At 30.3% G+C, this 12,509-nt stretch overlaps 1 protein-coding gene across 1 annotated transcript; it reads left to right on the top strand.

The window, feature by feature from the left end:
• Positions 1-1,055: 1,055 nt before the first annotated feature.
• On the top strand, positions 1,056-8,406 carry LOC123301887 (protein takeout-like). The gene is made up of 6 exons (XM_044884837.1): positions 1,056-1,147; positions 2,392-2,493; positions 3,571-3,709; positions 5,044-5,177; positions 7,190-7,339; positions 8,230-8,406. The coding sequence occupies exons 1-6, from the start codon at positions 1,084-1,086 to the stop codon at positions 8,382-8,384; spliced, it is 744 nt and encodes a 247-aa protein (XP_044740772.1). The 5' UTR covers positions 1,056-1,083; the 3' UTR covers positions 8,385-8,406.
• The last annotated feature ends 4,103 nt before the right edge of the window (positions 8,407-12,509 follow it).

The raw sequence follows: 12,509 nt of genomic DNA, 5'->3' as shown, positions 1-12,509 counted from the left end.
AAAGCTCTCTTAGATCCAAATTGTATCAAATTTTGTTTAGAGTCAAATCGGACGATAGATACCTATACAAATCGCAAATAATCTTTTCTCGTCTATCGTGTACAAATTTCAGTCTTTATGTCACTAGAACTTAACTGATGATGAATATTCCTTTTCACTATTAACAGTCTAGATAATATTTGTATTTTACTAATAACAGCTAAGGTATTGAAAAATCAAAAAATATCATTGTGAATGTAATACTAAAAATTTCCTACCACTTTGCTTATACAGTAGAGTCTCCATAGTTCAATAAATCGATAATCCAAAATGTCCTGAAATTGTACAATCTCAGAAAAGCGAAGAAATCCAGTATCCGAACAATATTGATTTATGATTACTTTTATCGAATCTCAATTATGGAGACTGTACTGTAATAACAATTTTTGTATTACTTCTGTTATTTGAAAAATTCTCACCTTAAAACCGATATTGATACGTTCCGATTTGACTACAAATCTAATCGAATTGATACCGCACCCAACTCCGTCATCAATAAAAATTTCAAACAGACCGAATAATTTTTTTACAAATTCTTAATTCTTACTACAAAAGCGATATCAAAAATATTCTGACCAAATTTTGCGCGGTAAAAACAGTACTATCCTATCAGACAATTCGAAGTGAGATATTTTAGTCTACAACAATTTCAACAGTGATTTCCTATCAGAAAATTTAGTTAGAGATATTTTAGACTACAACAATTTCAATAACTCCAAAAATCGGGTAAGTTAAATTTTTGGTTTCTTGTTAGATGCGAGATTATCGTTAGTTGATAATACTTTTTTTTTTCTAAAATTTGTCATAAATAAATTTTTATTTTGACCAGATAGTACGTCATCAAACACTTAAAATTGTGAATATTAGCATTAAGGACCCTTTATTAAATGTAAATATGCTTAAAAAATTAATTAACCATACCTAATATGAAAATTTTTTCCTATGAAATTTCATTTGCCATAAATCTATGTGAAAATGTTCAAAATTTAATTAGTATTTTAACAAATCGTGAGAAATCATATTTTAGTCAAAATACTACATAAAATGGTGAAATTTTCTATTTTAGTTATTATTTTTTTATTTTGTTTTACAAGTGCGAAACATTTACGTAAGTAAAATCCTACTGTCTTGCCTTTCGGCTAAATTTTTGGGATAAGATGTAAATTTCTTATAAAAATTTATAAGTGTAATAAAAATACAAATTTAAAAATTTTCAAGATATTTATCGATATTTTTTATCCACTTAATGCTAAATTTTGATGTTAAAAAGTTTGTTTTTTATCCAAATATTTTCTATGAGAAATAAAAACAGTAATTTTATAATTTTTCGATGATAATAATAGTTTTTGATTTGGTAGTTTCTCTCCATTTTTAATTCATTTTAAAACTATTGTCTAAAATCAAATCAGCACAAATTTTAACGAAAAACTAAAAAAATTAACAGAACCGAAAGAAGAGCTCAGAGGCAAAACCAAATTTGGGGGTACCATCCAAAAATCTTTCGTTTTAATAATATTGTGGAAATGCAAAGTAAAAAAAAAATAACAGTATTTTGTCGACAAAAAATTTTTATTCACATCTTACACTAACTTACTTGAGCCAACCTCTCTTTGACGATCTCTCCGACCTAAAGTCCGTCGAATGCTGTTCTTAAACAGCTCCAAATGGCTCATGGAGTAGTGGCGGGGATGGGCAAACCCTTTTTCGGTACCATAACGGACTCTATAGTCTAAGTCTATCCCACTCCAGGACAGCCACTCTAACCTAGCCTAACCTACACTAACTTGTAGAAACAGTTATGATGCCGATGATATACTCGCATGATACCTGGTACTATAATACTATTCTCCGAGATTGCTTACACTGTTTTCGACGAGAATATAGTTCACAGTCGATATTATATTAGTGTGATAAATTTTTATTTAACAAACTTTACTTATATCGTTATATGGGTAACAATTTACTATGTGCTTAGATTTAGATACATATTTGGCGTGTATCAATTGAAGTGATGTTTGAAGATATTGATATAGCAAACGCTATAAGGGCGCTAAATTTAAATTTAAGCTACAGTATCAACAGCAAAAAATAAAACAAAAAATTAAAAAAAAATTATTTTGAAACAAGGAGCGTTCGACACTGTTCCGGTTGCGCTATTATTGGTTCTATAAGTTACTATTCTTTTGTCGTCCGCTGAAACCCCTTATTGATACACGGAATAATGAATGTAACCGCATATATATATATATATTTTTTTTTTTTTTTAATTTTTTTTTTATATTTTTTTTTTCTTTAAGGTCGCTTTTAACGTAAGTCTGTATATAATCTTAATAATTTTTATTTATTTTGTAGCTTCGTATTTAGAAAACTTTGGAAAATGTCACCGAAATTCAACACAATTCGATCCATGTGTATTAGAAACGTTGCAATTAGCGCTGCCATTTATTTTAAAAGGTGAGTTAAAGATTTTTATTACGTAGTGCGATATATTTATTGGAAGGCTTATTATATTTCTTTAAATCACACTTTGGGTAGAGTTGGATAATTACGTACCTAATTAAATACATTTTTCAGTGTCATAAAATTAAGTTAGCATAAATTACGGATTATGATGCATTTACTACGCTTAATTACCAGACGATCTACATGGCTCTATTACAGCTAAGATCATGGGCGTACCCAGTTCTTCACCCAAGGAAGGGAAACTTGAACTTTTTGTCTACAGGGGGGGGGGGCAAATAACTAATTTTTGGTCTGAAATATAATTAAATTCAACAATATTCTGGCATAAGCACATATTTAGCTATCTAAATTAATGGTAAATTCGGGCATTCTGCCCTGACTTGTCCTCCCCTCGACATGACTAAGATAAATAGTTTTTATAATTATTCGTTTAAATTAAACAATTAATAATTGTATTTTATTAAAAGTTAAAAATCAACGTTTTAGTTTTAAAATCATTTGATGTGGATCTTAAAATGATTTGGAAAATTTCCTTTATTGTCCTTGATAACTTTGGTCGAAAAAATTAGTGTATTGCTTTCGATTAAATGAAATAAGGAAATATTTTTAAGTCGGATTTCTTCCAGCCAACGAATTTCGAAAATAGATATTAAATTAAAAATGTTAGTTTTTTATGAGGATCAACTTTCTAATTGAAGGTGTTATTCTATCTATTACCTTGTATAATCTAAATTGACTACTAAGCAACCCGGAGAACTAGCCCCAATATCTTGTCAGAACATGATATCCTTCATCAAATTCTGCAACTTTTGTTTAAGTTATTTCTTGATTGGTTAAGTACAAAACGCGCAATTATACATAATAAATTAAAATGGTCCACCCTCTCTCTATGAAACTTAGAAATACAAAAGATACACAAAGAAGTTTGGACCTATAAAACATAAAATCAGGTTTATTGATGATTTGGTAGATACCTATTTTCTTATCATTTTTTGAACAACATTTTCTTATCATTTTTTGCTTAATGAATTAGACAGAGTGACTACAAATTTTTCCATTTTTTTACAGGTGATCCTAAATATAATATTCCAAATATGTTACCATTAGAAATACCAGAAATCATAATCAGTGGTGGTAAAAATTTAGTATTAAAACTAGTCAACATTTCCATAATTGGTTTAGATGACATGAAATTAGCACACGTTGAGTAAGAGATTTTTCATTTCGAAAATTAATATTTTTAAATTTATATATAATAAGTTAAACCTCTTACAATTCACAAAAAGTTAATGTTTATACGGCTTATGCAAACGCAATCTGTGCAAATTTGCTTATTATGACAAGAATTGTTGAATAATAGTTTGCTCAAACCAAACAGAATTGCATAATAGACAAAGAATTTTAACACAAAAAAGTAAGATATCCAGATGCATTTTTTTGCATTAGGTTCTTAGGTTCATTAGGTATTAATAAACTTTGTGAATATTGCAGATTATTGGTAGATAATTTCCCTCGTTTGTGCATTAAAAATGCATTTTTTTTGTACATATTTTGTACATATAACATATTAAATAATGATTTGAAAATGAATTTTTTTCAAAATCTTTACGATTCATGATTAGTACAAGTTTTTTATGAATTCGTATTTTTATACCATGTATATGAAATATACAAACGTATACTAAGTTTAGCCCCAAGCTTGTAACGCTTAAAAATACTGATGCAATGAACACAATTTTGGTATAGGTGTTCATAAAATCACCTAATTAGTCCATTTACGGTTGTCTGCCTGTCTGCCGTCTGTCGTCTGTCTGCCCGTCTGTCATCACGACATCACGATTACTCAAAAGCGAAAAGAGATATCTAGCTGAAATTTTTATAGCGTGCTGAGGACGGAAAAAGTGAGGTCAAGTTCGTAAATGAGCAACATAGGTCAATTGGGTCTTGGATCCGTAGGACCCATCTTGTAAACCGTTAGAGATAGAACAAAAGTTTAAATACAAAACAACTTTTGTTTGAAACATTTTTTCGTAAACTGTTTACTCGTGAAAGCGCAAATTATGTGCAAATTGTATAGTATTATATGGGTATATCAGTTATATGTATATGTGTGACATGTATGGATGTGTAATGTGACAGTGTAATCACCACTGTCTATACATGGTATTTCAACAATTAACTCAGTCAATTGTTTGTTTTCACTTGTTTTCTAAAACTTTTTCTTCTGCAAAAAGCATTTGTTAATGCACAAGCAAGGAAAATTATCTCCCAATAATCAGCAATGTTCACAAAGTTTATAAATACCGTCTACAACCTTATACAAAAAACCGCATGTCGATCTATCTTACTACGGAAATTTTAGAGGTAAAATGCCAAATTTCCTCGTTTAGAAGCAAAGTACTCTGCAGTAACATACACACCATCAAATTGTTTGCACAATTGTATGCATAGCTTTATTAGAATTCAAAGTCATTTCACCAGGAAGAACTTTGAATTCTGGCCTAAATTTTGTGGTTAATTTATTTAATTTTTTTGTGGTAGTGTTGATTCTACAAATATGAAGGTTAAAATTAAAGGTGAAGCGAGTAAAGTTATGATTATTGGTAATTATGATGTTAAGGGTCAAATTTTAGTGTTACCTATTATTGGTAAAGGAACCGCTAATTTTACATTTGGTAAGTGCATGCATCTATCATAATAAGTATTTTTAGGATCCTGTAACTACAAACAACAAAAATATATCAATTTGGCTAAAATAAAGGAAAATTTACGAGGTTCTCTCTTGACTAATGTATCAAAAATGCAATTCCTATTTGTCTATGATTTCGTCGGCCTTGTAATAAATATATTTAACTAGCTTGATACCCGCTCACTTCGCTGAGTTTAAAAGTAAAGACTGGAAAAGATCACCACATTTGTGTGGGAATGTTTACTGTTACTTTGTCTTGATGTATTCCTAAATTTGTCTAGATGTATTCCCGGAAAATAATGACGACAAATTTTTGATCTTTCTTGAAAGTTTAAACCTAAAAAATTACTTTAAGATCAAGATTTGCTTGTATAGAGTTTCATTCTGATAAGTTATACCACCTTGTAAGGAGTGTGTGTGATCTATAATGTTACTGGAGAAATGTGTAATTTTGGCAATTTTAAAACCTTATTATTATGGGATCCTCTGAAGCATAATCCTAATTCGGACCTTTCCGCATGCTTTTATTATTTAATAATCGTGTCACTACTTTTAAAAATTGGATACTAATATTACTTTTAAAAAATTCTCTCAAGGTAATTTCAATTTTTAATTTGAATTTCCTGTTTGGATCTATGAATGATTTAGTTTATTTTTAGATCCAAGAAAAGAGAAAGGAAATATGTGTATCTTCTCATATTGATTCTCGCTGTTCAAGTACATAGGCGCTACTTGGTAGGTTTGATAAAGGAATAAGAGAACGCGTCTGGAGGTTAGGTAGGGAACAAACAGGATAAATAAGCCAATAATCGCGAAGTCATAAGACAATAATAGTTAAATTCAACTTTATACTTTCTAAAACCTTATATATTACTAGATGAACCTTTATCTTTTACTCTTATTTCTTGAACAGGCCTTTCTGCCTGGATAGAGACTTCAGCAGGGCGCTCGCATATACCTCAATACTATTCAAATACCTGATGTGGAACCCTAATTTTTTAGAAAACTGGACGAATTGTAAATCTGAACCATTCTCGAATTCACTTGAACACACAAAATTTCATAAAAATCGGTCCATTCGTTTAGAAGGAGTTCAGTCAAATACAAGCGTATATAAAATAATTATTAATTATATATATAAAGATTTCTCTAGCATGTTTTTCTGTTACATCGTGAGATCTTCTTAATTCCTTTATCAACTTCCGTTATTTACTCCTCATTAAAGTAAAGCTTTCCGTTTTGTCACATTTTAAAGCTTATATATTAAGATTTAATTTGGTTCTGTATGTAATTTGTTTTGGCAACGGGTACCGTACATGCAATGCATGCTGTCTGATTTGGTTAACCGTGTCTGATTTGGTTAAAATAATTGTCTACAGAAATTAATACATGTCTTTAGATATTGCTTCCACATGCTTACGCTACATAAGGTTTTCGCCTTTCTTCTCGATACGTGGAAGTTGTGCACTTAAGCCAAGAGCCAAGGATTCTTACATTACAGATCTACACCTTCTTACTTTCTACCTCCTCAGATCTACACCTTCTACCTCTAATTCTTACATCACAGATCTACACCTTCGCATATGGTCACAAAATCTACACAAAAGCTGTAACTTATTTGTCTGACACATAAAGAAAAGTCTAATAATAATGGGGTTTAACCTCCGTTTTTCTGACGTACATCTATAACAGAGGTCACCCACTGCATTATTTGTTAATCTTTATTAACTACATTCATATTTAACAATTACAATTATGATGTGGTTGGATTCGGTTACTTTGTTCTTATATCCAAGCGACGACAATGTGATCAATGCTACCGCCCCCATTAATTATAATTGTTCACACTGCCGCTGCTTGAATTCGAACCCGCAACCTAAGTCTAGTCAAATAGTCAAACGGTCAAATCTAACGCCTTTGACCGCTCGGCCAATTAGTCTCTCTAAATAAACTGGCTTAAGAAAAGTCTAAATAATTGGTTTTTCTTTTTTTTCACAGATGATGTTACATTTATCTACAGTTATAGTTATGGCAACATTGTAAGGCATAACGATCAATATTTCACAATTATAGGAAATCATTTCACTTTTGATAGTCAAAAGGCTTATTTACATTTGGATCGAATTTTTCAAGATGACGAGAGATTAAGTAAGTTTGATTCAAAAAAATAAAGTATCCATTGTCTTTGTAAAGATCAAAGTTAACGCAAGATCTGAACGATTGCTCATTTGCCTGGTAAAGTAATGGCAATGAAAAAGCAAAGACAACGTGGCAGCCAGTAGTTTAGAGTTTTTTTAAAGGGAGGTTTCAGCAAATAAACGCGTTTTCACTGTTGGCCAAAGTTTTAAAATTAAAGTTTATACAGCTACAGTTTACGATTTCGGTATAAACTGAACTTCATTAAATGTGAAAAGATAAATTTAAAAAAATTCAGAGTTCTTCAGAAACCCCAAATCATGAGATTCAACATTATTGGATTTTTTTCCATGGAGTTTTAAGAATAAGAAGTCTGAAGTTTCTGAAAATTCAGATTTGTATCACCACTATTCAGTTACATTTATGCCAAATGGCCAAGGAAAATTTTGACTACAAAAATGTGCCATCAAGATCTTGGAATTTTATTTTTTTGTGCTATAAATTTTGCCGGATCTGTACATAGCTTTATACAGCAAACTTTATGAATTAATTAAAAATTTACAACTTTTAATTAAAACACTGTGTTTTCTATCAAAATTACTTCTTTCGTGACATCTTTTATATTGTTGTTGTTATTTTTTAGTACCTATTTTCGAATTTGAAAGCTTGAAAACTTCATATTCGATCTTCTGCTCTTTTAATCAGAGAGGCACATAAGACACCATGTGTTGTTTTCAGCAAATTCTATAGAAAACGATTTTCCGTAGAGGCTATACATATTCGTTTTAAAATAAACATTTATCACTTCATAAATAGCGCCTTGATGACGTATGATACATCCATGCGCTGTTACATTCTGCACATTGATAACATACAAAACCAAAATAATTTTTTTTGTTTAGATAAGGAAACAAACCTTGTAATAAACGAAAATTGGCGCGAAATTATCGATGATATGCGACCAGATATTGGCGAAACAATCGGTTCTATCGTAACGGCAATTATTTCAGGTTATTATGCACATATTCCAGCTAGCGAACTTATAGGAATATTTTAACATACATGATTAATTAAATAAATAGAATTCAATGAACATTTAATTATCAATTTATTTTAATATTATTAATAATTAATAAATATTTTAAAATAATTAATTTTTGTTGTATTTTTTGTTGTTGTTAAAAGAAGAAATTAATAGCTTCATCCATAACCTTAACATTGAAATCGAGGTAAACTTGTGAACTAATACAAAATACTAACTAATAAAAAATTTACATATTTTTTATATTTTAATTTATTTAATAATTATTTTTTATTAATGATTGTTCAATCATTCGTGTAAACTGAATTTATAAAAAAATATGAAACACGAATAATTTAGATCAATGTATTATTTATAACACTTTTACCTTTTCTTTAAGCAGGCGAAGACCTTTTCTGCTGGTTTTCTGACATAGTGATGGCAATGGGAAACAAATAGCGTACAAAGACAGTTTGAAGGCTATGTACTTACCACTTTCTTTGATTCAAAAAGGTTATATACGAAGATATCTTGATAAAACACAAGGAAACATAGCAGAACCATGATAATAACCGCATAGATTGAACAGTGTCGCTCTTGATAAAAACTACTCTATTATATAGACACAGAAAAATTTTGTTTGATACTTTACTGCCGGAGTAATTACAAGAAACTAGTCAGTCTGAGTGTTCCTCCAAATGCGGAAAATTATAAACGGCAATTTTGGTAGGGAGTGAAATGAGGAAGAAGAGACAATTGGCCACTTGCTATCCTACTGCTAAGTGCTGGAAAACAGATTCTTTAGCATAATGGGAGAGAATTTTCTTAAAGATCTACAAAAAGTAGCAAAAATTGAAGTAAAAGAGATAACGTTCAAACCAGTTTAATTACTACGGATGTTAAAATTTCATATCTCTTAAGCCAGGGTTACAAAAACGATGGAGTTAAATTGTCTTAATAGACGTGTAAACGTGATCAATATAGCAAAACTATCTTGAACCTTATTAATGTATCTTTCTCGGATTTGGAAAAAAAATACCATGCACTTGCTTGCATGGATTATCTATTTAAAACTTAAGAGAAATATTACATAAGCGTACTTATTGCATAATAAACTCCAATAAAAATTGAATACTCTTGCTAATCGAATTACCTTAAATAAAATTTTTATATTTGAACAAATTGACGGACAATTATGGGAATCGTTTTTCTAACTTTTAATGTCAGTTAAATTTTTTTTTTACCTTCACCTTGAACGTTGAAAGAAAAGAGTTGACTGTCAGTCAAGTTGTGCAAAAATATGTAAAATACGATTTTTTTGTTGTTGAAATAAATAATTGAAATTTCCTAGATAGATTGAAAAGGTGATGACCTTCGAATGTATCGGAGTACTTTTCCTTGGCCACTCGACGACTGGTACAAAAATGTGTGATGAACAATTTATTATTATTATACAAAACAATATTATTAAAGCTGCTGGTCGCTATCCATTCATACACTGCAAACATTTATTTTATGTGAAGAGATTTGAATTTTAATATTAGAGCGTTAGATTATGATAGGTAAATGAATCCATTTTTTCACTTGAGACTTCGAAGGATGCTTAAAATTATATCAGTTTTGTAAAGTATATCAGTGCAGATATAGTTTTTTATTTTTTGAAATCCTTGATACATCGTGCCCGCCATGTCTACTGAATAACTTCAATGATATAACCTGGCGTTGGAAAATGACATGCACAAAAGTCAGAAGTTTTAAGAAAGTTAAAATAAGGATGATTTTTTAAGGAAACATGCCAAATTTCTGCATTGTAAAAGTGTTTTGTCATTTGTAATTATGAGAGAAATACCGTGAGATTCACAAAAACAATGAGATAAGGTCAACAAACGGCAAAGTTAGATTATGCTTCAAAAATGAAAACTTCTTTTCGAGTATCACTCAAAAAAGATACATAGGAAGTATATTGGTAAAATATGTGACTTCATCACATTGTAATAATACGAAACTTGAAATTCCGCCCCCTTTTCTCACTGCCTAATATTAAAAATAATTTCCTTTCCCATTCACAGATGTTTTAAATGAAGAAAATATTAAATTAGGAAAACTATTACCATTAATTACAATTTATTACCATTATACATAATCAATTATAATTATTTATAATTTATATAAATTTTGTTTCAATATCAACCGATTGAAGTTTCATTTCTGTCTTCCGACTCAGCCCGTGTTTTTATATTATTCACATGAAAATTTTTTCTCTAGTCTCTAGTCAGTATTCAAAACATTTAAGCCCAAAAATGAGGTATTAATATAGGTTCACTATCTTACAATCAATTTCTAATATAAATACTCACACTTGGGGCAGATTTTCTTCTTTGTTATTCAAATTAATGTTGTCAAGGTTAGTTATCAAAAGACAGTTTGGTTAAAAAATTTTTTTTTTAAATTTTTTTATTTTTTTTATTTTAAGGTCGCTTTTAACGTCTAGGTCATTAGCGACCGCAGAGACTTATACAAAAAAGTTTTATTATCGTTTATATTTCAAAATTCATTCGAAATGGCTCAGTAAACTATCAGGATAGGTTGTGAGCTATGGAAGTGTGGACGATATTTGGATGTCATTTGCTGGATAGAAGACAAATACATGTAAAAGGTGCACTTACCTTTGCAGAAGGAGTGTAAGCAGTAAAAAGTTGGTTCTGAATCGAATATTAAAAAATCGATTTGCAATTACAGGATAAAAGATGCATAGTACTGATCACATCATCGCTCTCCAACATAAAATTAGTTGGTGCTTCTTTTTACCAAGTTTGAATATACCTTGCGCTATAAGTGCTTAGTGATTTACTCGTTAAGGTAGTGACACTTTTCCTTTTTAGCCATAGTTTTTAGTCAACGAAAATGACTTGTGCACTGTACAGAAGGTCAACGAAGAAAGGTGAGAAATGATGCCCATCCTCACCAAATTGACTTAAAAAGTTAAAAATGTTGTGTTAGTGACAAGAAAATCTATTTGGGGGTCTCACATTTTCAAGTTTTTTTCATGTCTCAAAAAGCGATGTTTATAGCTATTTTAAAGCCATTTTGTACCTCTTCAGTGCCTAAAATTGCCTTAGAGGGTTGAAAATTTGAACCTATGTGAATTGAGTTAATCTTATGGAAGTGCTATTTCGTAGTGTCATTTCCGTGTCTCAACTTCCAGTCCTTTTATGCAGATATTTCATGTTGTCAAAGCAGGAGAAGACTAAAATCTTATTTCAATAACAAGCATTTAATAATAATAAGTGCTGTTCGCTGGTTTTTATGTTGTTTAAGGAATTTTCAGTGAGAATACACTTGCCGACAGGTTTAACCTATTTTTTCACAGGCACACAGTAATGGGAACTGCGAGAGAAAGTTGCAAAATTTTTAGTTGTTAAGATCGCGAGGAAATCAGTTGCAAAGTAGTTGCAAAATTTTTAGTTGTTTAGATCGCGAAGAAATCAGCTGCAAAGTTTGCGATTTCCCGATTCAAAGCATGTAAAACTTATTGTCCTCGCAGCTAACCAGGAACCTCCAAATTGGGAAACTAGGCATTATTATCTCGTGTTTTAAACGATTAAAATTTCTGAAACTTTGGTTTTAATAGTTAGCTAGTTATTAAATTTAATTTCTGGTTAAATTATGTCGTACAGAAATTTTACCAGAGCTTTAGCATAGGAACTGCAAATACCATGCTGGAAATACTTAAGGTATACCGAATCTAGTTCCAGTGTTTAAAATTTTGTTTCAAACATATTGAATGTAAAACAAGCCATTTTCATAGTTTTCATCAATTTCTCAAAATTTTAAGTTAATAGTGTTTTTTTTCTGTAGCATGGTGTCTTTTTTTTACCCCGATGTCGACGTGGGTTATATTATGCTTGACCGGTATGTGTATATTTTTATCTGTTCCCTCATAGCTTCTAAACTGTTAATTATGATTTGACAAATTAGGTATCGTTGACAGCGTCTTGATCGTACGCTGGTTACAGGCTGCGTCATATTAATTGAATATGGCACCCACTAGAGAACATAAAGTCATGATTAAAAACAAATTTTAATTTAATGATACCGATTTCGGTATTAAATGAAAGAGTGTAATTAGACTTAAACTAAGGGCGTTATAAATCCACACAA

This window comes from Chrysoperla carnea, chromosome 5 (assembly GCF_905475395.1).
Source record: "Chrysoperla carnea chromosome 5, inChrCarn1.1, whole genome shotgun sequence".
Taxonomy (NCBI): Eukaryota; Metazoa; Arthropoda; class Insecta; order Neuroptera; family Chrysopidae; genus Chrysoperla; species Chrysoperla carnea.
The sequence above is the reverse complement of the archived record's forward strand: the minus strand, read 5'-3'. Positions and strand labels throughout refer to the sequence as shown.

Bases quoted from the DNA above. Each gene is read 5' to 3' on its own strand.
- LOC123301887 (XM_044884837.1), top strand. From the start codon at position 1,084: ATGGTGAAATTTTCTATTTTAGTTATTATTTTTTTATTTTGTTTTACA. The intron at 5,178-7,189 runs GTAAGTGCATGC...TTTTTTTCACAG, and splicing joins AACCGCTAATTTTACATTTG to ATGATGTTACATTTATCTAC. The intron at 7,340-8,229 runs GTAAGTTTGATT...TTTTTTGTTTAG, and splicing joins TCAAGATGACGAGAGATTAA to ATAAGGAAACAAACCTTGTA.